General features: G+C 41.6%; 1 protein-coding gene across 1 annotated transcript in view; it reads left to right on the top strand.

The window, feature by feature from the left end:
* LOC126412488 (uncharacterized) overlaps positions 1 to 22,652 on the top strand; it is a 290,832-nt gene extending 268,180 nt beyond the window's left edge. The window contains exons 7-8 of the mRNA XM_050082109.1: positions 4,146 to 4,311; positions 22,192 to 22,652. Of these exons, the coding sequence (XP_049938066.1) occupies positions 4,146 to 4,311; positions 22,192 to 22,325 (300 nt within the window). The 3' untranslated portion in view covers positions 22,326 to 22,652. The remainder of the gene's footprint in view (positions 1 to 4,145; positions 4,312 to 22,191) is intronic.
* The last annotated feature ends 5,244 nt before the right edge of the window (positions 22,653 to 27,896 follow it).

A 27,896-nucleotide genomic window follows, 5' to 3' on the forward strand; every position in this document is an offset into this window, starting at 1 on the left:
TCCTCTCTAATCTATATCTCTATCCACATTAAAATCAACATTACCTGTATTTCTACAGGAGTCTTCATTTCCACACCAAAAAATGTTTCCCATACAGCCTGGCCACCCAGGAACAGGCCTTCGTATACAGGCTGTATCCCCAAGACCTAGTTCATAAACAGATCTCCCATGCTGTTTCTCCACACACCCCTGATCCTACCATCACCCCCAAGAACCAGCTACAAGGAAGCGCCCCTTTGTCACCCAATATCACCCCGGACTGGAACGACTGAACTGTATTCTTCGTCAGGGCTTTGATTACTTATCTTCATGCCCTGAAGCGATGGCATCCTACCCTAGATCCCTCCCACGCCTCCTAATGTGCTGTTCAATCGTCCACCCAAACTTCACAACATCCTAGTCCATATCCATGCCACTCCCAGTTCTGACTCCTTGCAACTGGAATCTTACTTATCCCTATGGAAGACCCAGGTCCAAGACCTGCCCAGATCACCCACCAGACACTTCCAATTCCAGTCCTGTCACAGACTTATCCTATCCTGTTAGAGGCCAGGCCACTTAAAGCAGCAATGTCATATACCAGCTCTGTTGCAATCACTGCAGAACTTTTTATATTGGTCTGATGTGGAACCAGCTGTCCACCAGAATGAACGGCTACAGCTAAACTGTGGCCAGGAGCAAAGCAGACCACCCTGCAGCACAACATGCAGCTGCACATAATCTGCTTTGTTCCAATGGCTGCTTCATTACCCAAGTCATGTGGATTCTACCCTCCACCACCACCTTTTATGAGATACTCAGATGGGAGTTATACTTACAACACATTTCTCCTTCCTGAAATTATTCCGGCTTCAACTACCCCTATACCCTTCGTCTAACAGTTTTGATCCCTTCTGTTCTATCACGTTCTCCTTATTCTCGTCTCTCACCCTCTTTGTGTGCCACCCTCCGCCAGTGCACCTGCCGGTCTTTACCATTCCCAAATCCTCTCCTTCCTCGCTCGCTTCTTCTCCTTCTCCCTGCCCCACTGCCTCGCGACGCTGTGCCTGTTGCCAGTCTAGTCCCTGCACGCTCCACCAGTCTGCTCTTCTCTTCCTTCACCTGTACCCTACCATCCCCCGACCCTTCCAGATTGCTGCTTCCATTGCAGATGACAGTTATGTTCCAACTTGAGCTGCATGAGGTGTGCTTGGTTGTGTTCAATCGTACACCCAAACTTCACAACATCCTAGTCCACACATCGTATGTGTGTTTCCTTTTCTAAAGAAGGCTTTGGCCGAAAGCTAAAGTGTGCCCTTTCGTTGTGGATGTTGGCAACTCAGTGTGTCATCTTTCCGGTAAATAGCAATCTATCTTTTCCTTGTATGAGGGGCGTTTGAAGAGTCCGTGCAAAAATAAAAAACTACGTACGTGTTCGGGGTAAACCATTTTTTATTTTTCGACATAGTCTCCTTTTAGACTTATACACTCCAACGCTGTTCTAATTTGTTGAACCCTTCTGAATAATAGCAGTTTTCCAAGTCTGCAAAATAGCTATTAGTTGCTGCAATCACCTCTTCGTCTGAATAAAATCTTTGTCCCACCAGCCATTTCTTCAAATTGTGGAACAAATAGTAGACCGAGGGAGACAAGTCTGGAGAATATTCCCAATAGTTTTGCGATCAGAACTGCTGAGGTGTGTGCTGGTACATTGTCGTGATGGAAATGGACTTTTTTGAGATCCAATCGGTGGCGTTTTTCTTGCAGCTCGGTTTTAAAATGGTCCAATAACAATGAGTAAATGCACCTGTAATAGTTTTACCATTCTCCAGATAGTCTATGAGGATTATCCATTTCGAATCCCAAAAGACAGTCGCTATAACCTTTCTGGCCGAAGGAATGGTCTTCGCCTTTCTTGATGCAGATTCTCCCTTGGTAACCCATTGTTTAGATTGTTGTTTGGTCTCCACAGTGACGAAACTACGCTTAAAGTCCTGCGGGTTCTTCCTGTACAGCTAAAAACCATCCTTGCAACACTTCACATGATTCCGTTTTTGGTCAAGCGTCAGCAATCGTGGAACCCATCTTGTGGATAGCTCTCACATGTCCAAATTCTTACGCAAAACATTATGTACCCGTTCATTCGAGATTCCCACAGCACTAGTAATCCCACGGACCGTAACTCTTCTGTCATCTGTCGCCATATCATGGATTTTATCAACGATTTCTGGAGTCGTAACCTCCACAGGGCGTCCATACGGCCACTCCGAAAATTTTGAAACCATTTATAAACTGTTCTAATCGGAGGTGCAGAGTCACCGTAATGTTTATCAAGCTTCTCTTTGGTCTCCTGAGGCGTTTTGCCTTTCATAATGTTTAATCACCACACGAAATTCTTTTTCGTCCATTTTTTGACAATCACTCGACTTCCGAGATTCACACGAATGCCAAATACAAAGAAATAGACCAATACGGTTGAAACTTGGTTTGCGTTCTTTCGAAAGATGCTACTAAATAAACATGACCTCGATACATGCCGGTGGTGCCATCTCTCGGACTTTGCGCGGACTTTTCAAACACCCCTCGTATTGTTAACTAAAAGCTTTACTTGTTTTGTACAGTGGCTTTTTTGTTACCGTTCATTATCAAAGTAACAGCGATTTGCTATAAGATACTAACTAACTAATCACTAACCACTTTTATTATTTGCTGATAGCATTGGATTAACACTTCTGTTACGTAACATTTAACTTACTGCACAAACGTCGGAAGTGCATAGAAGTACACTCCAGTTAACAATGTAACCAGAAAATATTAATACCAATAACTTTAATGTAACTAAAAGCAGTCCTTATCTTTTAACAGAAGCACAGACATGTAAACAGTGAGCAATTAGCACCCTGCAGGACACATCTCGTATCAGTGGCGTAGCTACAGCTCGCCATGCAAGTATTTCTTCATTGCGTGCTGAATTTGTTGTGCTTAGCCTTAAAAAATCCTAGGCGATTAGTAACTGAGACAGCTGGACACATACCATTTCGACATCTCCGTCCAATGTTGCGCTACATCATTTAGTGCACTGAAATAACTGCTCGTTGTGCACACTACTGTGTGGCTTCAACTGACTGCCAGCCTCCTTTCATGTTGCACCCCAGTGCAAGAAAAAGACAACAGGCTAAGAGATGCAGTACATTCCCTGCTTTTGTGTCTGTAGGCCACCTTCTGAAATTCGTTGCATCATACCATGAGGAGGAGATCAGTTACTTACATATATAATTGAATATATTAATATCGTAAACAAATTGATTTTCAAAATTGATTCGATAAAGAAAATTATCATGCACATTTTAGATAAGTATCAACATTTAACCGTTGGTTTGACACACAAGGTGTACAAAACATAATCAGTACCGAAAAAATTTGAGGTCAAAAGCATGAAATAAATAGCAAAATGTAGAGTTGTTGCGTTACGAATTCCACTACATCACTGTGGTCTGGCTCTGTGGTGCTGATTGATATCTTTAGCGATAACATGGGTGTTCCCCTAATCTGATATGAGAGCTATATCGATGCATTCGGTTTGTGTAAACGGGTGTTCCCCTAATCTGATATGAGAGCTATATCGATGCATTCGGTTTGTGTAAACGCTGATTGAATTTACGTCACCGATAAGGAAAAAAACATCAGTGATAACTCGAGAATGAACATACCTTTGCTCAACTGAAAGACAGCCTGTTTATCTCGTGTAATTCTCTTTCTGACAGTCACATGACCCCTATTCCGTTTCGAAATCACCAGTTGCATTCCAGATGGCTGCTTCCAAAACTGACATATTGTTGTTAAAATAGCCTCACAGGTCTACCCTCTCTATTATATCATACAGCTTGGTTTTAAACGTGTGATTTCAAACTTATGACCAACCCATAACCTTAAGAATCTATATTAATTGTGTTTTTGCCGTGCTCGAGTTTATGCGACATAAATTATACGTCAACATGTGCCAATGTACCAAAAGAAAGAAATATCATTGCAATCCTCGCTATCTCTGTGGCATACTCTAGAAGCTCCCTTTCTTGCTGTCGTATCCCTGGCCTTACCTCACAACATACAAATAACTATAGTACGTGGGGAATAGCGTGCATGGACGTGTGGTTTGTGTCACGCAGGTCGCGCCGTCTGAGCTGGAGGGCATTCTGCTGACCCACCCAGCCGTGAAGGAGGCGGCGGTGGTGGGCGTGCCCCACCAGCTGGACCAGGAACGCCCCAGAGCGTACGTCGTGCTGCAGCCGGGCGCCAGCGTCACTGAGCGGGATCTGCTGGAGCTGGTCAACTGTGAGTGCACTTGTCTATACAGTCGCAGCGTCTCAGACTAGGTGTACGCCGGCGGAAGTGGGAAGTGTTAGACCGTGGACCGTGGAAGTCTTACACCAAACGCTACAGATCTGATACCCAGTATTTCTGGACTTGAGGGATACGTTGATTAAAATCGCCTACTAATCTGACCTTATTTTCAGTACAGAAAAATCCATTCCTTTAGATGAAGAATGGTGTGAACATACTAGGGTTTTTCGGTGTGTCTAAAATTATTGGAACTTTTCAAGTGGAGATCGGAACACAGAATGCCCGGAAGACATGCACAACATCTCTGAGAGTGTGAGAAATGTCAAATATTGGCGTGTGGGATGTGGTAACACCATACTAGCCAATCGAACAGACAGTTGGCTGTCGTGGAATGGCTGCAGAATGATTGGTGACGAAGTGTAATGTGGCAAATGGTGTGACGTGAGGAGTTTGGACAGGTCGTCTCAGAATGTGAAGATGGTGAGACTGCTCTACTGACGAATGTCAGCAACTGCAATCCGTGTAGAGGCTGCCGACACAGCATCATCAGAATCCAGCCAGGCACAGATTGATGAAGGCTGGGTTGCGATCGGAATTTCCCATGTGTCCTCTACCACTGACACAAGACCACAGCCAACTCAATCTTGCATGGTGCAGAGCAACAGTCAATGAGGCACTGAGTGCCATTCTGTGGTGTTCAGTGACGAGACGCACTTCTGCTTTTGGTGGGCAGATCGACACCAATGTGTCTGCAGACGAAGTTGATAAATTTCGGACCGGTGTTTCGTGACGTAACATATTCTAATTCCGTCATTATAGTTTGGACTGAGGTTCCTGTAAATGTTTCTCGAGATCGAAGAACGACATATTTTATTCTAAGTACAAGTTTTTTGCTGCCTTATTTATTTACTCGTAGTGGTACAAGTCACATAAGGAACTATCAAACAAGCTGTTAAAAATAACTTCACAAAATCACGAAAATAACAAGTAATAAATAACATGATCATATCATAACAGAAAGACCACCAACATTTACTCTCCAATATACGATATGGACCATGTTGTACCAGCTAAGACGTAAGTATAATGTACCATATTTAGAAACAGACAGAACGATAAATATTATTGTACCTGTTATACCAACACAACAGGTAAGTGATAATGGCGAAATGCCGAAACGAGCTCGTCATGTAACTTGTCTCACTACGTGTATAAATTGTGCAGCAAAAAGTTGCACTTAAAATAAAAGTAACATGGAGGTAAACAGCTTAAACTGGACTCCTACTCTGTCCTATTTTACGTATATACCTGCAATTCCAGAAAGCCATCCAAACTTTTCTGTGTTACAAACACACACACACACACACACACACACACACAGACTTCTGGGCTTGGGGAAAGCAACACCAGGAACAACAGCTGATAACGAATTTTACTTACTGTGCATGTACTTTACAGTAGAGACAGTACTTCATTAAATCTCTGTTTTGAGGGAACACAGGGTTTGGATCTTACAACAGAGAGCTGCCACCGTTGAAAGCAAAAATGACTCCAATCTGGCTGTGCATTGTGGTCCTGACATGAGCATTTTTATTTTATTTACACGTCAAGTTCCGTAGGACCAAACTGAGGAGCAAATCTCATGGAACGTGTCAGTACATGAAATTACAACATAAAATTAACAATAGATGAAAATAAAATGTTTATGGACCCAAAAAAAGTCAAGCCATATGTTTCAGTAAACGCAAGCAACAATATAACAAAAGAATCAGCTTCATTTTTCAATGAACTCGTCAACAGAGTAGAAGCAGTTACGAAACTATTCAGTTTCGATTTGAAAGCGCGTGGATTACTCCTCAGATTTTTTAATTCTTGCGCCAGCTTATTGAAAATGGATGCAGCAGTATGCTACACACATTTCTGCACATGAGTTAAGGAAGTCCGATCCAAATGCAGTTTGGATATGTGCCGAGTATTAACTGAGTGAAAGCTGCTTGTTTTTGGGAATAAGCTGATATTGTTAACAATAAACGACAGTAAAGAATATATATATTGAGAAGCCATTGTCGAAATACCCAAACTAGTGAACAGGGGTCAACGAGAGGTTCGCGAACTTACACCACTTATTGCCCGAACCGCCCGTTTCTGAGCCAAAAATATCCTTTCAGAATCAGAAGGGTTACCCCAAAATATAATACCGTCTGACATAAGCGAATGAAAATAAGCAAAGTAGACTAATTTTCGTGTCGAACGATCACTTATTTCAGATAACGTTCGATCTTTGAACAAGATCCTGAACATGGTCTTTCCACGACAGCTTACTATCTATCTCAACATCTAGAAATTTGAACTGTTCAGTTTCACTAATCATATGCCCATTCTGTGAAATTAAAACGTCGGATTTTGTTGAATTGTGCTTTAGAAACTGTAAAAACTGAGTCTTACTGTGATTTAGCGTTAGTTTATTTTCTACAAGCCATGAAAAAATGTTCAAATGTGTGTGGAATCTTATGGGATTTAACTGCTGAGGTCATCAGTCCCTAAGTTTACACACTACTCAACCTAAATTATCCTAAGGACAAACACACACACCCATCCCCGAGGGAGGACTCGAACCTCCGGCGGGACCAGCCGCACAGTCCATGACTGCAGCGCCTGAGACCGCTCGGCTAATCCTGTGCGGCTACAAGCCATGAATTTATGTCATGTACTGCACTACTTGAAACCAAGCCAATGTTGCACACAATATCCTTTACTACCGAGCTAGTGGCATCAGCAAACAGAAATATTTTAGAGTTATCTGTAACACCAGAGGGCATATCAATCATATAAATATGGAACAGGACTGACCCCAACACTGATCCCTGGGGCACTCCCCATTTGAGCGTACCCCACTCAAACCCCACATCACAGTCATTCTCAACATTGAATAATGACGTTTTGCTGTCTGTTGTTTAAGTAAAATGTGAACCAGTTGTGAGCTACTCCTGATATTCCGTAGTGGTCCAACTTCTGTAGCATTATCTTGTGATCAACACACTCGAATGCCTTAGTTAAATCAAAAAATATGCCTAGGGCTCGAAATATTTTGTTTAACCCATCCAGTACGTCATAGAGAAAAGAGAATATAGCATTTTCAGTTGTCAAACGACTTCTAAAGCCTAACTGTACATTTGATAGCAAACCGCATGATATAAAATTATCAACTAGCCTTACATACATTGCCTTTTCAATAACTTTAGCAAACACTGGTGGCATAAAAGTCGGTCTAAATTATCCCTTACTACCTTTGTATAAAGCGGCTTTACTACTGAGTACTTTAATCGTTCAGGAAACTGACGATTCCTAAAGGAAAAATTACAAATATGGCTAAATACAGGGCTAACATGTGCAGCACAGTACTTTAATATTCTGCTAGGCACTCCATCATATCCATGAACGTTCTTAGTCTTCTGTGACTTAATTATTGACTCAATCTCCCACTTGTCTATATCACAGAGGATTATTTCAGACATCAATCTCGGAAAGGCATTTGCCAAGGGACTTATATAATTCCCCGTAGAAACTAAATTTTTATTTAGTTCACAAGCAATGCTCAGAAAGGGATTATTAAATACTTTACATATATCTGCCTTATCAATAACAGAAATAGTTTTACTACGAACTGATGTTATATGGTCGACTTTGTGCTCCTGACCAGACACTTCCTTTACAGCTGACCACGTGCTTTTAATTTTATCCTGTGAATTAGCTATTCTATTTGCGTACACATTCTCTTTGCCTTCCTAATAACATTTTTAAGCACCTTACAATGCTGTCTGTAATGGGCTACTGTAGCTTGATTGTGACAACTTATAACATTTTAATATAATTCCCGCTTTGTTCTACATGATATCCTTATCCCACTATTCAGCCACGCAGGCTGCCTTTTACTGCCAATACCCCGCTTAGAACGTTCTGATGGAAAGTAACTCTCCAAGATCATGAGAAATGTGTTAAGGAAAGAATTATATTTGTAATCTACGTTATCGGCACAAAAATATCCTGTTCCTTGATGAGGTTTAAAAAACTCTATTGCCACTGGATTAATTTTCCTACATAGTTTGTATTTATATGTGACATTTGTTCGAGTACAAATTTGTCCACTATGGTCTGAAAGGCCCTCCACCATTTACTAACACATTCCCCATCTAGTAATGAAGAATGAATAAAAATATTGTCTGTGGTTGTGCTACTATTCCCCTGCATCCTAGTTGAAAAAAACGTAGTCTGCGTCAGATCATATGAATTTTGGAGATCTACCAACATCCTTTTTCTTGCATAATCACATACAAAATTAATATTGAAGTCAACATATATACCTGATTCCTGGTACTTCCTACAAAGTGAATCAAGAACCCTCTCTAGTTTGAACAGAAATGCTCTAAAGTCAGAGTTAGAGGACCTATAAACAATAAAAATTAGAAGTTTGGTTTCACTAAATTCAACTCCCCTGCACAACATTCAAATATCTGTTCAGTGCAGTGCCATGATACATCTACGAACTCAAATGGAATACTGTTTTTTTACGTACGTGGTCACTCCCCCACTCTGCAAGGAACTCCCAACCATAACACCACTCCAGACAGGGACGTGGCTTGTCATGCACATCCTTTTCACCACCTTGAAAATGCCGTACCCATCGCCTCACATTGCTCACGTCTATTGTATCGTCTCCATACACCTGTGGCAAGCATCGATGGATTTTAATTGGTGCAGTTTGTTCAGCCGTGAGGAATTCAGTCACACATCGCTGCTTTATACATGCGTCCATATCAGATTCCATTTTGGAACACTCCTCTGCTGGCGTCAACTACCGCAGCAGAACAACGGAACGACCGGAAAATGAAAGAGGAAGGTACAAGCATTAGCACTACACCATCTGGTGCGGACATACGAAGTCAATACAAAAAAATAGGAGGCATTACTTTCGGAACGACGCTCATTGTTTAGTCTTACATATACTATCCACTAGAGCATATGCAGATCCACTTTCTGCATTATGAACTATGCCATACACAGTGTCAGGTGTTATCTCCACTTCCTGTCTAAATTCTGCATATTGATCACATTCAAAGAAAGTATGTTCAGACACGCCTAAATTACATATGTATGCATTACTTGGCCCATTTTGTTTACACTGAGAATTCTGGCACAGTGAGTTCATCATACTTATCAGTGGGTAGACGTGTCCCACTCCATATCGCCATCAATCAGCACAGTATTAAAAATACAGGATGGCGGAAATAGCACAATTGCGTTAGTAAAAAAAAAATAAGAACCCTTCCCCTCCCAATCTCCAGCCAATCATATACTGGTATTAGAAGTCCAAGATGATGAAAACAGACCAGTTGTGTGTTTTATGCCCCATGGCCTTCCTCTCTGTCTCCAACTAATCGGACCGTGGTATGAAAATGGTGTCAAGTTACACTATTTACGTACAAACCAAATGCGTTATTAATAATCCGTCTCCTCTTTCCAACCAAACATACCACAGTATTAAAAATCCAAGATTATGGGAACAGATTAACAGTGTCTTTTGTACCCCACTCCTCCTCCAGTAAACACTGAGCCGTAAACGCTAAATGCATAATGGTATACGCTAAATCACTAAGTGGTAAACGCTGAACAGTAAAAACTAAATGCCGATTGGAAAATACTAACCGGTAACCACTAAATGCCTAACAGTAAATGCTAAATGGTGAACACTGAACGATAAATATTAGATGCTTAATGGTAAATTCTGTATGGTAAACACTAAATGCTTAATGGCAAACACTAAATAGCTAAACCGCTAAAGGGCCAAACGGCTAAATAGCTAAACAGTTAAATGGTAAAGGTATCACAACATGCAAGTATAATTACAGAACTCCATGAAAATTTATAATGCATAAAAGCTGTGTCAAATTATTTCTTTTAATGTTAAAGATGAATCTATACATAAGCATATCTCTGGCATAATATAAAAAAAATGATTCCAAGGTTAAAGTTGTGATCATTTACATAAATACATATCCCTGTATATCACACACAGCTGAGGAATGAAAGGGAAAACAAACAGTATATAAAAGTAATAATTTTAGTATATAAAAATGTTCACAGGAACTATTACAACTTACAATGACACAAACAAACAATATTAAGAGCACAGGAAAAGAACATGCTTTATCCACATTATAAAAATGTGCAGGAGAGCAATTTTAAAGTTTCAAACCGAATTTCATGGGTACTAACGGAGAAAATTAATGAATACTGAAGTCATTTGGAAGGACGTGGTATATACATTAAAATTAATGTAACTCATACCTTAAATATTTAAATTGTAGTTTTACTGGCAAAATATTTGAAGTAATGTCATGTGTTGTGAGGAAAAAATGTGCTACTTGCATACAGCAGACCAGAAGGTATTGCAAGTAAAACTGTATACTTTGTTGAACATAGTGTCAAATAATTTGAAATGAAAAACAATGTTTGAAACAATAAAGGCGGTGCTTGGCACACAACTTCTATTTGCTATTTTAACTTCATGCAATAAAAAATACAATGTAACATATGTAACATCACTTCATCCCAAATGCACTTCTCAGCCCAGTGCAAAAGATTTTTGTAAAACATCCTAGCTGCTTGTCTGCAATAACTCTTCAAAACGTGGCCTTTGTGATACCTTTCTTTTGATATTGCCAGAGGACCTGTAAAAAGAAATTAATATTATGATTATTATTACTACTAGTTCTTTATTATAAGCATTGTATAAAATTATTCTAGAATAAGATTTCATTATACTTTATATTTTACTTCTTTAAGCATGTGACAAGCAATCTATAGATTACTGCTCGTGAAACTGCTGTGAATCACTCATTACCAATTAAGTCCAAGCTGCATTATAAATTTCTCGGTGTTAAATGAGGTGGGGCTGTTTGTTTGTGATGATTACCTCTTTGATTGGCCTTGTTAGGAATAGACATTTCCTCAAATATTTCTTCTCCAAAAATGACACCCAATTTTGTATCATATCTTGGCTGACGACCACAACATCAAAACGGTTAGGTTACTTCAGATAATTTTGCATTTGGCACTGTTATCTCAGTGGTGTACTTACCACAGGTTCAGCATGTATCACTCCTTGGATACCCAAAAGCTGCATTGAATTTGGTACTCAATACTGTTCCATAGGTCTCATATGAGATGTCAATAATCTAGAATTTTTCTTTGAACATTTTGTGCACTTTTAGCACGTTCTTTCCCTGCATGTTTAATCTAAAACGTGTTATAAAATGTAGACTATTCATAGTATCACACTGGTCGATTAACAGTATTAAACAAGACGGAATCCTTCATCTCACAATATACATAGTTCATTTTTTATGCTCTTCATGTATAAAAAGTAATAATTTTGTTTTATAAAAATGTCCACAGGAACTTTTACAACCTATAATTTCACGTGCAGTAGAAACAAACAAATTTTATGCAAATACTACATCTTTCTCGACACTGTTTACACTGTCTCCTATTGCAAACAGTAGTTTCCTGCAATATGAGTAGATATTTGAAACAACTCCATTAAACAAACGCGGTTTCACTTCTGAATCTGCCTTGGTGAAATCGCAACAGCACTGAACAGAATTATGCAGGTAAACTGTGTGCATTATGAATGATACATCTTTAATATAACAACTGCCCCAGCTTCTTTTACTGGAACAGAAACAGTTCTGTGTAGTGATTACACTCGTCATTATTGCACACTTCAAAAACATCAGTGTCTGGAATCGGTAAAGCACTCTTTCAGAAGCAATTGTATTATTCGCTCATTATCCTCTGTAAATGCATTAGGATCAACAGTGATTTTATATGTGAGAACTGAACACTCTTGTAAATAAAACAAGGAGTCACAACACTCTTTCTTAGAGATTTAGTATTAACATCTCTTATTCTTTCATTACATGCTTCTTTGAGAATAGTACCTGATATTTTTGTATACACAAACAATCATGCAGCAGTATTATCAAAATTGACTGTGTGTGTGTTATTTTATCATCCACAAAATATTATGCACACTTTACCACCGTTGAGGTAACAGAGTTTGCTATCCGATGGTGCTGTCCTTTCTCTTACGTCGATGCTCTTACTGCGTTTAATGCACTCCCAAGACTCTTCAAGTCCTGTAACATGAAATCCCTGATTTCACATATTATGGTAGTAACTGATAAATAAAATACGTTTGTACACTCGAACAGTCCACGGGTGTACTGCCGGTCCATAGTGTCCAACGGACACAATATTTCGACATGTCTGATCACCGAAATATTGTGCCCGTTGGACACAATGGACCGGCATTTCACCAGTGGGCTGTTCGAGCAAGAAATACGCCGGGAGGAACTGAAGAATCATACTACGTATGTATAGATTCTTATTATATTCTTCTTCTACTTACGTTCTTTTTTTTTCTCAAAGACTGTGATTTTGACTCTCTGAAGGATAAGTGTCGACTAATAGCTTCTGAGACAATTTTACAGCTTAACATCCCTGGAAACATCCATTTCCCACAAACACCAAGCATGAAGAAACCTAAGCAAGACTTGTAAGAGACACAAGGAAGCATGATGAATCTTGCAAAGAGTTATCGCACTCACCTAAAGAATAACCATGGGAAACGACGTCTATATTTATTTGTATTACAGAGACAGAATTCTCCACAAAATGATTAATCCTTCATTGCTCGTGAAGACAACACACGTCATCTACATGATTTTACGGCTCCATTTTGTCTTACTGGCTGGACTGAGTTCGCGCCATTTTCAGTAACTTTCAGTTAACTCGCCCTCCGTTAGCTCCAACCACCATTGGGTTTCAGTTACGCAGTGTTGCATTGTTTATGAAGCATTATCATAGCTTGGAGGAGCCCTTTCATCTGCGTGAGCCACAATGCTATAACCTGAAACAAAGTATCTGACTTTACTGCTTTCCTAGATTCAATCCAACTTCCATTTGCATAATTTTAGGCGTATCGAAACTAATTACAGTAAATTTACTTTTTATCTAGAATAGCTACCCACGAAAAGTAAATATTCTCTGTGGAATATACGTCAAAGGTGGAAAGCACGTGGGACAGAGTTTAGCAGAGACAGTGATGTATGGCTGGAATGGTCGTATGAGCTCAGTGATTAAGATCCTGATAGTGACATTGCTGGCTCAGAGCACGAGGGTTGTGTGCATGAAGGTGGTCTTTATTCAGTAACAGAACAAGAAGTGTCAGAAAAAGATGAATATGAATCACAGGCAGAAATAATTCAAGAGGACGTATTTCTTTTAGGGAAAGATGGAATAGCTAAATGGTGGACAAGTAAAGATGATACCAATGTTAGAACAAGATCCTGTAATATTGTTATGTGACAATGTTATTTTTGGGTCAAAATACAATACTCTTTGTTGGAACATCTACTAATATTTACATAGTGAAGTTCTGGTATCTTTTCAAGGGAAAGGGATACTACAGAAACAGGTGTTATAGAGATCTTAGCTTTCAGTGGTTTGTAATATCTGTGTGGATCTCTCAGACGTTCTAGGTTGCGCTTGAAGTGTCTGAAGTTTGACAGTATCCTTTATAGAGGTGTTCACAGAGAGAACAGCAAGTCCCCTGCTATCAGAGAGGTACTGCAGCTATTTACGCACAGTTGCCAAAAATATTTATAAATTGGTCTTACCTTACTGTATTTGTGTATAAAGTGTGTTATATTTAGATGTCAATAAAACAATTCCAAAATCATTCATATACACTGTTCAAAGTGTCCAGATACGCTGTTTGTGTTGTGCATGACACCTCTCATGTGCACATCTGCTACCTTGCAAAGTGTCATCTACAGTGCGCTCAGTAGTACTGGTGTAATTATATATTTTTTGTTACTCCGCAGAAACCCGAAATGCAGTGCATGCTGTTAAATCCAAAAATCAATAATTAGTTGGACAGTTTACGAATCTACTCTTTTCGATCTAGTATTTTCGTCAGACTTTGTAAACTTTTAGGCAATAATCAACACTTTGTGAAGTTCTCCTTCAATATATGTCATCTCAATATCGTCTGATTTATTGCCCGCTGCAGCTAGCAATAACATAAATCGATCCACCAATTCATTCGCACTATTACAGTGAAGAAAATCGAAATACGCTGGTGACTCGATGGAAATCCTCTCACAATCACGCATTTCAAGTGCAATTCCGCTCTCTCTCTCATACAGATATGTATGTTGTCAACTCCCATTATTGATCGACCAGTTTTATTTAATGCAAGCTTAACGACTTGAATGTGCCTCAGTTGAGTTTTACAGTTTGCGAGAGAGGTAGCACTACTTACGGGTATTGACTGCCTTGAGATTTTACTATGATTTTCAAGATCTCATGCTGTGAAACTCGTTTTGCGATGTCTCATTGTAAACAATTGGTCGCATCATCCTCTCACTGTGAATTATTAAATCATCTCCTTTGACAGTCACAGTCATCCACACGTTTACTGTTGGCTCAAATCTGATGCCGTATACAATATCACTTATTTTGTCTACTGGCTTATTAAAAATTGTGTTGTTATTTTCTCTGATGACTCTCTTCATCTCCATCATCATCTTTCACATCATATTCATCATCTTCTTCTGCTTTCATAAACACTTTATACCCGACCTGCAAATATTTCATGAAGCTTTCAATGTAACTCTTCAGGCTTTCCCGGCGATCTAATGACGCCTTGGGTTGTCGGGTGTTCTGCCGGATATCAGCGTCGTACTTGCACGATATTTCGGTCACGTAGCTCGTGGCCTTCATCAGGTGCGACCTGAGACTACTACTCGAGGTTTTTTTTTTTTTTTTTTTTTTTTTTTTTTTTTTTTTTTTTTTTTTTTTTTTTTTTAAGGATGGGGCCCCTCCACGCCCGCACCAACGTGGTGACCAACACAAAAGTTCTACTGTCACCTCCGTAAACATGTTAGTTTTTGAATCAGGCGTCACAGGATGCGGGCTGTGATGTTGTCAATGCGTCTATGTAGGATTACTCATTAACATGGTCCATCAGGAGATAGAAGTGGTCGAAAACGAATGAAGGGTAGCGGTTGTAAGGGCAGAGGAAAAAAGGTGCCAAGGCCAGCGCCAAGGGATAAAAACCTCTGCGACAGTAGGACGGGTAGTAAGGGCAGTAGCGGCTTGCTAGCTGCGACAGAGCATGCAAGGTGAGGGGTGGTTAGCGTGAGGTAACGTGCGACGTTACCTATGTACTGCGTGGTCGTTAGCTGGGTCAGTCCGGTGCTGCGGCTGGGCTCGCTTGTAGTCTCCTGGGCCGGCCGCAGTGGCTTCCTCCCTGTAACATAAAATTTCGGCGCGGCAACGCATGCGCTGCTGTCTCGAGTGGACCTGGTCCAGTATTTATGCCTATGGCCTTCCCCCTCCACCAACGGCTGCAGGCGCTTCCTCTGTGGTCCGCGCCCATTCCCTGCGACCTGCTGGAGCGTTGCTGCTCCGTTTTCCGTCCGCTGCGGTTCTAGGTGTTCCCTCTGCGGTCCGCGCCCACCAAAACTGCTCCTGGGGGTTTCATCAATATAATACTGGACCAAGTCCACTCCAGGAGTACTCTCAGGTCGCACCTGATGAAGGCCACGAGCTACGTGACCGAAATATCGTGCAAGTACGACGCTGATATCCGGCAGAACACCCGACAACCCAGGATGTCAAGATTTCAATGACTCATTTTTATGACTAATCTTTCATGAAAATACGACAGCATACTGTCTGGTTATTCAGGAATCTCTCATAGATATGACGCCTTCAACCAAGTGGGCAACGTGGTGGGCTTAGATCTCGCAGATTTAATGCTATACTGACATGTTAAAAAAGAGTCTCGCAAGTTTATCGACCCGAAGTGACGTCATCATCACAACATTATATTTGCTGCCATCTTGTATCTTTAGAGTGTGGAAGTAGTCTTGAAAGTCACAACTGGTCAGTATTCTGTTGAGTATCGCCGTGTGCTGGTACGGGGACAAAACACTTCTCTTATGCTTGGGAAGAGAGTTTGATTTCCACAACGCTGGTCTTTATTATGTATTTTTTCCAAAGACCTCTTTTATTGCTATTGAAAATGCTAATAAGACATTACTCGAATGTGGATGCATATGGAAATTACGACTCATTTAGCGGCTGAGTGCACAGGAGAGAGACATCTTACTTCCAGTAAGGGAGGGAAAACACTTTTCTTCTGTTTACAAAGGGAATGTTATTTTGTGCGAGATTGCTGGCTGCTGTGTTTTCTTTTTTTTCTAGAATCATGTACTTATACTTCCGCCAAGGATTCCACACAACAGGCAAACAATTTGTTCGAAAGACTTCGGATGCTGTGTGGCGCTCATAGTAGCATCATTGTTTCTGGTCATTTCCTTCTACAGCCAACAACGCCATGCAACAAGTTGGATGTAGCTTCTGTAAAATGGCTGATGAAAACTCACTTCTAACACAGTATTGGCCTCAGCTATTATGCTCACGCACACTGAACTGAATAGTATGCGCGCAGTTATTCCACCCGAGGCGTGTGTCTAAGTAAAGGAGTCGGAGAAAGTGAGTTGGATAAAAGACTTATTACTGGAACATGATATAGATGATACTGAAGACAAAAACTGTCCCTCAAAAATTCGTGTCGACAAACATGAACCAGTGACTGGAGACTTAAATGGGAAATTATTGCAACAGTAGTGGTCTGATTGTCACATGCGACATTTCCCATATGGCGTTAACGAACGAAATTGACCATATTGTTGAATTAGTATAAAAATGTAATCTGTTCTGAACAGTGAAATTAACGTATAGTAAAAACAATTATATCCTGATGTCGGGAGTAAAAGAAATGTAATATTTTTTATAACAATTTTTTGTTTTTTTTAGAACAATTTTTTGTTTGCATCATTAGTTCACGGCCGTCGCGTCGGATAATGTTGTGGATTCTGCCCAATATTCCGACGAGGCAGCTGCTCGTCATCTTCAGGGGCTGACTGACGTGTTGCTGCAATGGCTCGCTAGAAAAGCACAGGCGCCAATGCTTGAGGCTGTAACGTCATCGTAGTTGAATCATAGAGCACGGCGGCATCGAGTGCACCGTGCCGTACAAACGGGCCACTGGCTTCCCGTTCGCGACACGGGGAAAGCGCGGCCACAAATAGCTGGCATAGTGTTGACGCCAAGTTTAAGCGTGCGGACTTTGACTCTCCGTCTGTGTTGACTCTGATTCGTTCTTCTGCAGCCGACGATGCATAGGACCGCCAGTGCTGGTTCCCACGCTTGGTTGAGTTGAAACCCCGTGTCTATATTTATCAGGTCGTTACTTACACGAATTTCGACTGCTTCTTTAATGATGGAGTCCCAGTACGTGGAGGCGGACGAAAGGATCTTTGTCTCTCCATAGTTCATACTGTGTCCCACGTCAAAACAATGTTCAGCCACAGCAGACTTTTCTGGCTGACCCAGTCTGGTGTGACGTCTATGTTCAGCGCATCTATCCTTCACAGTGCGACACGTCTGGCCAATATATGACTTCCGACACTGGCATGGGATCTTATATATCGCTGATCTTCTTACACCTAGGTCGTCTTTAACCGAAACCAGCATGGTTTGCACTCGCGCTGGAGGGCGGAAGAGGAAGCACCTTCTCTGCTTCTTCTGGCTTCAGTGAGTGCAAGTTAAATGCATTACGGATCTGTTTATCAGAGTACCCGTTTTGTATAAACATAGAGCGATGATGGTTAAGCTCTGCTGATAAGCTCCTTGCATCATAGCCCTATGAACGAGAGTCCGCAACATGCCACTGCGCCACTGCGTTGAGATTGGTGATGGCAGCTCGTAGTAAGCAGACATAGGTCAGTGTGAGTCGATTTGCAAAACACACTGTGACCCAAGGAACCAACATCTTTTCTGCGGACCAAGACATCAAGAAAAGGGAGGCCACCATTTTTCTCCACTTCCATGCTGAAGCAAATGGTAGGATGGAGGGAGTTAACATGTTCCAGAAATGCAGGAAGCGTTGTTGTTCCGCGCGGTCAAACTACAAAGGTGTCGTCCACATATCTCCAGAAACATTTAGGTTTCAACAGCGCTGACTGAAGTGCATTTTCCTCGAAGACTTGCATGAAAAGGTTAGCTAATATGCGAAACAAAGGGCTACTCAAAACAAGTGAAACTACATCGAAACTCACTAATATGTCAGCTGGTCTTCAGTCACTGTATAAAGCCTTCTGAGTTTCCAATGTCCACATTTTCTTACCAGTGGGCATAGAAGAGAAGCCAGATGTTTTGCCAGGTAATATGGCTCCTACATTGCTCACCATGGGGCGAAGAGGAACCCCTTCCTTCTCGATTTTAGGCAGCCCATAAAGTCGCGGTGGAACTGGCGCTTGTACTCTTAAGCTCTTTCTAAGATGTTCGGGAAACTGGCTGGATTTGAGGAGCGCGGATATCTTCCGTTGTACTGCGTCAGTTGGATCCTTCTGAAGACGGCGATACGCTGAGTGTGGCAGTAAATCCGTCATCTTGCCAAAATAAGATGTTGCAGGCAAAAGAACGGTAGCGTTTCCCTTGTCAGCAGATAAAATCACTGTTTCTGTGTCTTCCCTTAAGGAACGGAGAGCTTTCCTTTCTTCAGTGTTGATGGTCTGCTTCGGTGCTGGCATCTAGGTTACGGCCCTGCAAGCCTCTCGCCTTATTTCGTCAGCAGTCTCACTCGGAAGTTTCAAGACACCTTCCTCAACGGCACTGATAAAATCCTTAATAGGCAAGATCTTTGGAACGGGCACAAAATTTACTCTTTTCCGACACCGATACCGCAGCGCCACTCAGTTGTTTATCTGCGAAATTAAACAGAGTGCGTCAACAAGGTTTATGTTCTTGCGATGACTGGCGTGTAAGGGGCTCGAACTTGGAAGTTTAAGCGCCACGGCATGGTGCCGCGTCTAGTCCAAAAGCGACCACGTAGCACCGCCCACCCACTCCCAGGAATCCGCTGACACACGTGACGACGTATTCAGATGTAATGAAAGCAAGCTCGTGTAGACTCTGTCTAATTCTCGCCAGTTATAACGGATTCTTTCGCTCACCAGCGCCATGCTGGCTCCTTGTTTCACCCTCTTGGCGGTCGCAGAGTCTATGTAATGAGTGAACTTGGCGAATGTCGGTATAGATTGCTGGTCCCGACATCTCAGAGTACTTGAATTCGATAAACTCCGCAAGATGAGAAACAGATTGCTGTGCTCTCTCGCGTTTTTACTAAAGTATCGGGACCAGCAAACTATACCGACATTCACCAAGTTCACTCATTACATAGGCTCTGCGGCCACCGACTCATAGTGACCTTTGTCTACGAGATACGAGCTGCCATCAACCATCTCAACGTAGTGGCGTGTTGCGGACTGTCGTTCATAGGGCTAGAATTATCTATGATGCAAGGAGCTTATCAGCAGAGCTTAACCATCTTCGCTCTATGTTTGTACAAAACGGGTACTCTGATAAACAGATCCGTAATGCATTTAAACTTGCACGCACTGAAGCCAGAAGAAACAGAGAAGGCGCGTCCTTTAAGATTGGTCTACTGTTCAGAAAATATCAAATAAAATGTCTTCCCCCCTCCAGCGCGAGTGCAAACCATGATGTGTTCTGTTAAAGACGACCTAGGTCTAAGGAGACCAGTGATATATAAGATCCCATGTCAGTGTGGGAAGTCATACATTGGTCAGACGTGTCGCACTGTGAAGGATAGATGCGCTGAACATAGACGTCACACCAGACTGGATCAGCCAGAAAAGTCTGCTGTGGCTGAACATTGTTTTGACGCGGGACACAGCATGAACTATGGAGAGACAAAGATCCTTTAGTCCGATTCCACGTAATGGGACTCCATCATTAAAGAAGCAGTCGAAATTCGTGTAAGTAACGACCTGATAAATATAGACACGGGGTTTCAACTCAACCAAGCGTGGGAACCAGCACTGGCGGTCCTATGCATCGTCGGCTGCAGACGAACATATCCGAGTCAACACAGACGGAGATTCAAAGTCCGCACTCCTAAACTCTACCAGCTATTTGCGGCCGCGCTTTTCCCGAGTCGCGAACGGGAAGCCAGTGGCCCGTTTGTACGGCAGGGGGCACTGAATGCCACCGTGCTCTATGATTCGTCTACGATGGAGTTATAGCCTCAGGCCTTGGCCTAGCGAGTCAGCGTATACATTGGCGAGCCATTGCAGCAACACGTCAGTAAGCACCTGAAGATGACGAGCAGCTGTCTCGTCGAAATATCGGGCAACTTCCACAACATTATCCGGCACGACGCGCGTGAATCAATGAAGCAGTTACTACGTCGGGAAAGTCTTAAACAGCACAATTTTCTGTTTGTTTTTAAATTGTTAGCTCTCTACAACATGGTATACAAAGAAATAATTTGTTGTTGGTACCTTATTTTCACGACAGAGCTTGCTCTTGTTACTGACTGACACATTAATGAGCATGAAAGTTGGAACAGCGACGCAAAGTTTATCCGAGAAGAGTAGTTATCACGAAAAGAATTGATGACCTTCATCAAGCCAATTTGGTTGATTTGATTCCATATTCCAAATACAGTTTGGGCTATAACTATGTATTAACAGTAACTAATGTGTGCTTCAAATGTGCATGTGTTGCCACTTGAAAGACTAAAACTGGCGCTGATGCTGTAGGTGCATTTAGGAAGATTTACAGAAAGAATAACAGGATTCCAAATTATTTACAAACTGACTTAGGTTGGGGATTTTATATTAACCACTTCAAGAAGCTGATGGAAAAGCATAAGGTTAATGACCACTTCAACTGTGGAACGACTCAGTCGAACTCATAAAGGAAAGATGTTTAAGTATTTAAGCGTTGAGACTTCTTGACATTGGAGCCATTCTTATTACTACGCCATAGATATATACATGCATAACTTCCACAATAACATCGCTGTAATATTACGTAAATAATGTAGAATGAGACCATTATTATGTCTAAAATAATGCATGTCTGACTTTCAAGGAAATAATTAATATTGTTGACTTTTAAGTGAAGGCTACTTTACTTTTTTACTTGATACTACACATTGATTGCTTGGAGAGATTAGAGGGAAGTGGGATATAAAGCAAACAATTGGTCTGTTTTCATCATCTTGACTGGCTGGAGATAACGAGAGGAAGGGGCGTGATTTGATGTGTACGTCGGTTATAATGTAATTCTATACCCTTTTTTATTTCAATTATATACAACAATCTAGTTGGAGACAGAAAGGATGGGGCGTGGGCTATTAATACGCAATTGGTCTATTTCCATCATTTGGACATTTAATACTGCGTTATGATTGGTGGAGATAGGAGGAGGGGTTTTCAATTTCGTATTAACGCAATAGGGGTATCCTCGCCTTCTTGGAGTTCTAACACTGCGTTACTGTTGGCTGGAGGTAAACGGGAGGCGTGGCTTCCCGCTCATAAGGATGATAACGTCACTGGTAAGAGTGACAAAGTCACTGATAAGGATGAAATCATCAGGGCAATGACCCCTATGTTACAGAATTCCCAATGTAAAGAAAATGGGCCAAGTAGTGTAAAGCTGTACTATTAACAGTTGCACATCAATGTACTAATCTTGTTTATCCTGTATAATACCATTGGATATGGATATGTATCCTGTCTTTGGAGGAGTTTATCTATAATTTAGCTGAAGTCTTTCACAGATGCTTTGATAAAACTTATGCACTCACCGTACCGTGCTTGCTGTGTCCAAATGACTTTGTCACTCGACTGTGCTGTCTTTCAGGTGAGGTGGCAGACTTCAAGCGACTGCGAGGTGGCGTCCGCTTCTTGAATGCCCTGCCGAAGACTGCGACAGGGAAAGTGTCGAGGCGAGATCTCCGGAAGCTCGCCAGGGAGGAAGTTCCAGCGGACAACTGAATCCTGCCAGTCACGCACTGACAGCCATCACCGAGGGAAATGCACTTCGTGTCATCACCGTTGTCAATCTCGTTGCTGTTCTGAGTAGCTCGCTCTGTCGGCTCACTGTGAAGAAGAGGATTGTTGCGTCATAAGAAGGGAGTGTAGAGACTTGCTCAACTATGCGCAGAATGTTTCACTACCAACTGAGAGTCAACAGAAATGAGAGTTCTTTTGTTTCAGATTGGTTGATCAACTTCTTTTCAGAAGATTTACATGATGTAATTATCGTAATATGTACTGTATATAAATGTTGAGATTAAATTTCTTTGATGTGCATTGACACTACTTATTCTCGCCTTGTTCTAGTTAACTCTCACATAATGTCAATACCAGAAATTGTGTCTGTTACCTGTGAATTTACGATAATTTTTGCGTTTTCGTCACTTTTCACAAATTTTTAAGCTGTGTGAGATACTGATCGTAGACTTAAAGTGTGCAATTATTATCGTCAATCACGAGTCGTTTATATATTGTACATGCTAGATCTGTAACTTTTTAAACTTTGAATGCTCAGTGTATAGCAATAGTGCGGTTTAATACCCGGCCAAAGGAGAGACTGGACAGACATCACTATACACCCTAACAAAAAGCTTAATACATATGGGAATATGTCACGGTATGTCGACGACACAAACACTGTAGGGCCTACATATCCTACCAGAAGCCGGCCGGAGTGGCCGTACGCTTCTAGGCACTTCAGTGTGGAACCGCGCGACCGCTACTGTCGCAGGTTCGAATCCTGCCTCGGGTATGGATGTATGTGATATCTTTAGCTTAGTTAGGTTCAAGTAGTTCTAAGTTCTAGGGGACTGATGACCTCAGATGTTAAGTCCCATAGTGCCCAGAGACATTTTTTTATACTACCAGAAATCATAAGCAGGCATCAGATATTTAACACCGTCAAAACAAATGCAGCGAACGAGAACATAACGTAAGTAATGTAACAACTAAAACAGCTTCTGACACCCAAATGTAACAGTTGTGTTACTAAATGTGACACTTCTGTCACTCAATGTAACTGGGTTTTCTCTTTTGATGCTGTCAATTGTCAGGATGAGCATTCTAAAGCATTCTGTCAGGGTGAAAATATTAAATAAATTAACTTTTCTCTCTTAATAACATGTGGGCAGGGTGGGCTCTTCCTTGGCTCGGGTATGGGGTCGAATGAAACATCATTTTTACATAAGATAACTTTTATTGAAGATTTGTACAACTGTATCTTATGGGATGTTCTGGTTCGGAAAGCGGCAGCTGTGTCGTTTGTGAAGTCTTCTGCTGCGGCAACGGCGGCGGCGGCGTCTGATTACGCGTAGCGGTGTGTATCTCGTGTCGCCATCTCGCCCAGTTAACTGGAGACGCGCAGCGCGAGGTGGCCCGTTTAATTATTGCGAGCGAAGTCGTGCATTGGATGATGATACCTTGGATGTGGCGTCCCAGTGTTTCTCTTCTCTAAGCGGCCGCATGCATTGTGCGTCGACCAGCGGAGCGGCGCGGCGGGGCAAGGCCAGTGTCCCGAACTCGAACCACGGACTCCCACTTGCCAGTCTTCGGCTGTCAGGTCTTCATCCCAGCTCACAGGTGACTGCTGAGGTGAGGCTGTCTCCTTCCCGTCCTCACGAGTCACCCGGGTACGTAAAAATCAGACTTCAAATACCTTTTAACTTCTGTCTTCTGGCGCCGCAGCTGCTGCTTGCTATTCCATTACAGCGGCGGACTTGGTGCGTCTGTGCATGATGCAGTCTCTTCTTGCATGATGGTCTTCAGCACCGAAACTGACTGAAAACTACTGCTACTCATCTTTTCTTCCTTCGTCTCTCATCTTCGTCTCCGTCCCCTTCTCCGTCTTTGTCTTCGTCCCCGTCTTCATCCATCTTCATCTGTCTTCATCTGTCTGGCCCACCGCGTCTCACGTATTTATTCACTTCAGTTCACTGGAGGTGAATGACTACACGGCCATTGCCTCTTCTGTCACGTTGAAAAGCTTCTCGAAGAATCTTCTTAACGTCGGTCATTGGCTCTTGGAATGTAGGCAGGGGCCTCTGATCGCATGTGACGACTGAGAAACATGTGAGCCGGTCATTGCCTCTTCCGTCACGTTGAAAAGCTTCTCGAAGAATCTTCTTAACGTCGGTCATTGGCTCTTGGAATGTAGGCGAGGGCCTTTGCTCACATGTGACAACTGAGAAACACGTGAGCCGGTCGGGCGATGCTCTGACGGCTGAATCGACAGCGCCCGCTTATGTGGAACTTGCTGACTTCACGGTCATTGTCTCTTCTGTTCTGCTGTTCTGCCCGCTGAATGCGAGTATGTAACTCTCTAAACTAAACCAAGTTTTCCATTTATATTCTAATTTCTAGTTCACTTCGATTTCACTAAATTATTTACTTAAGTACCACTCAACATTCCTCCACCCTTTGGAGAAATTCGCCCTCGAATTTACCACTCAACATTCCTCCACTCTTCACACGGAAAAAGCACAAGCACTGAAAACTCTCGACTTAGAAGATTACACACGCTTCACATTAAGTATGTGGAAAATACTTTATCACTTTACAAAAGCACTGTACGGTCAGGAATCACATAGTTCTTACATAAATGGTTGTAATAAGTGTAACAAATCTTGATGACAATGAATAAACAAAAAATAGATTTTGCACTTAGAAAATTACATAGCAACAGCTGTTTAATCTACCCTATACTAATGCAAGAATATCTATTCTACAGTAGTGTGTATTTTAACAAGAGACTGTTTAATAAAGAATGAAGTAAATAAACAAAATTAATACACTAATGCTCAAAAGTAACTACTGAAGTACACCAGTTAAGAGTGTGGTATCCAGTTAACAGGGATTTGATGAAGTGGTATATTATTATTTGGCTTATTTTTTCGTCTTAAATAAAAGAAAACGGTACAAAGCAGAAACACAAACACAAAGGTTCCAGATATACCCGTTCCTAGCATTATAATTTTAGTTTTGTGTTCACCTTTTAATTTTAAGACATGTTGCATCATAACATTGGCATCAATTTTGCCTTGCTGTGAGTTTATGACTTCGGAAGGGAACTGTCAAGGTAGTCATTGAGGTAGTATAGGTTTTGTGTAGGAAATGCTTGCATGGCGTTTTCTGAAAAAAGCAAACATGATTATGAACCTACCAACCTAGTAAAAACAAAAACAAAGAAAAGAAGGAATACATTGTTAACTACAAGATCTACATGTTTCTACGTTCAACTTTTCTTTCTTAAAAAATAAACCATTATAATTTATTAATTATTTACATTTGTATACTGCCCACAGTCTACTAAGATTCAACTAGGACATTCGCACCCTGGAACGAAGATTGTATGGTGCCATGTCTGTATGTTGTGCTGGCGTGGCCACTCTTTTTCCTTTACGGGAACTTCCTCCACCCTTCGGAAAAGCAGACGCTATTGTTGAAGGAATTACATCTGGAGCGCCCTTAAAAAGGTTTTAAGCGACTTGCATGGACAATGGTAGTTCGGGTGGGCAGTTGCAATTTAACGTTGACTGGTGACGTGATCTCAATAATTTGATAAGGACCTCTGTAGTTTGTTACAAATTTCTTCGTTTTTCCTTTCGCTATGTAAGGAGTTGAAAGCATAACCCACTGACCGATTTTGTAATTTGGATATTTAGCTGGGGTATTACCTAATCTTTCCTGTCGTTCCAAAGCCTTTGTATTAGATTTTTGAACCTTTTTCCATACATCCTTCATCATTCGACTGAAATCTCTTACTGTTTCTCCGACTTTTCCGTTTTTCTGCCTGATTACATCAAAAGGGGACGGCATTTTTTTCCCATAGACCACTTCATAAGGGGACATGCCAGTTGCTTCATGCGTTTTGGCGTTGTATACCGACACGATTATTGGTAAATACGTATCCCAATTAGAATGTTGTTCTTTAATATAATAACTAAGCATCTTGCCAATTGTCCGATGAACTCTTTCTGTGCGCCCGTTGCACTGAGGGTGTAACGGAGTTGTGCGTAATTTGCGTATTTTTAATAAGTGGCATAGCTGTTTCATTAATTCAGACATAAAATTAGATCCCTGATCTGTGATAATCGCTTCAGGTACTCCAAATTTAAGTATCCAGTTGTTAACTAAAGCTTGGGCAACTGTATTTGCTTGCTGATCTGGGAGACTCACCATAGCTAGATAGCGTGAAAAGTGATCGATAATTGTAAGAACATACTTATTACCAGCAGGTATTTTATGAAACGGCCCGTAGAGATCCAGTCCACAGATTTGAAATGGACATGAAGCCTCGGGGAGCCTCTGTAAGGGTATTTTTGAACGAGAAAGTTCAGCTCGTTGTGCGCACGCAATGCAATTACGAACGTACTGCGCAACATCCTGCTTTCTGGTTTGCCACCAAAATCGCTCTGCTACTCGTCTTTCGGTTGTCCGCTGTCCACCGTGTCCTGCAAGGATATGATCGTGGGCCTCTGCCATTATTTCTTGTCTAAGGTGTTGGGGAACAACAATTCGCGGTCCAAGTTTTGTTTTATGGCATAATACACCATCTTCAAAGCAAAATTGTTTTTGAGTTGCGTATTTTTTACATTCTGTATCCTCATCTTGTGCCTTTCTCCAGTCCTCAGTATCTCGGCCTGTTGCTTCCAAAAGTGCTATTTTCCGACTTAGGCAATCTGCATTCGTGTGTTTTTTGCCTGGTTTATGGATAACTTCGAAATCCATTTCGGAAAGACATAGGGCCCAACGGGTAAGACGACTAGATGGATCCTTTAATCCAAGCAACCATTTTAAAGCTGCATGGTCTGTAATAACCTTGAATTTTCTACCATACAAGTAGCATTTAAAGTATTTGATACCATAAATAACACTTAACAATTCTTTTTCCGTTGTGGAATAATTTCTTTCTGCCGTTGTTAGTTGTCTCGAAGCGTAGGCTATGGGGTGTTCTGCGCCATTAATATTCTGACTCAAAACAACTCCTACTGAATGACCACTTGCGTCACAGGACAAAATAAATTCTTTGTTATAATCTGGTTAGGCTAATACTGGACTGTGTGTTACCTTATCTTTAAGGGTTTGAAATGCAGATTCACAATCTTCAGACCAATGAAATTTTGCACCCTTGTTCAATAATTGGGTTAAGGGTCGGGCAATTTCAGCAAAATTTTGAACATACACTCCTGGAAATTGAAATAAGATCACCGTGAATTCATTGTCCCAGGAAGGGGAAACTTTATTGACACATTCCTGGGGTCAGATACATCACATGATCACACTGACAGAACCACAGGCACATAGACACAGGCAACAGAGCATGCACAATGTCGGCACTAGTACAGTGTAGATCCACCTTTCGCAGCAATGCAGGCTGCTATTCTCCCATGGAGACGATCGTAGAGATGCTGGATGTAGTCCTGTGGAACGGCTTGCCATGCCATTTCCACCTGGCGCCTCAGTTGGACAAGCGTTCGTGCTGGACGTGCAGACCGCGTGAGACGACGCTTCATCCAGTCCCAAACATGCTCA

This window comes from Schistocerca serialis, chromosome 7 (genome assembly GCF_023864345.2).
Source record: "Schistocerca serialis cubense isolate TAMUIC-IGC-003099 chromosome 7, iqSchSeri2.2, whole genome shotgun sequence".
Taxonomy (NCBI): Eukaryota; Metazoa; Arthropoda; class Insecta; order Orthoptera; family Acrididae; genus Schistocerca; species Schistocerca serialis.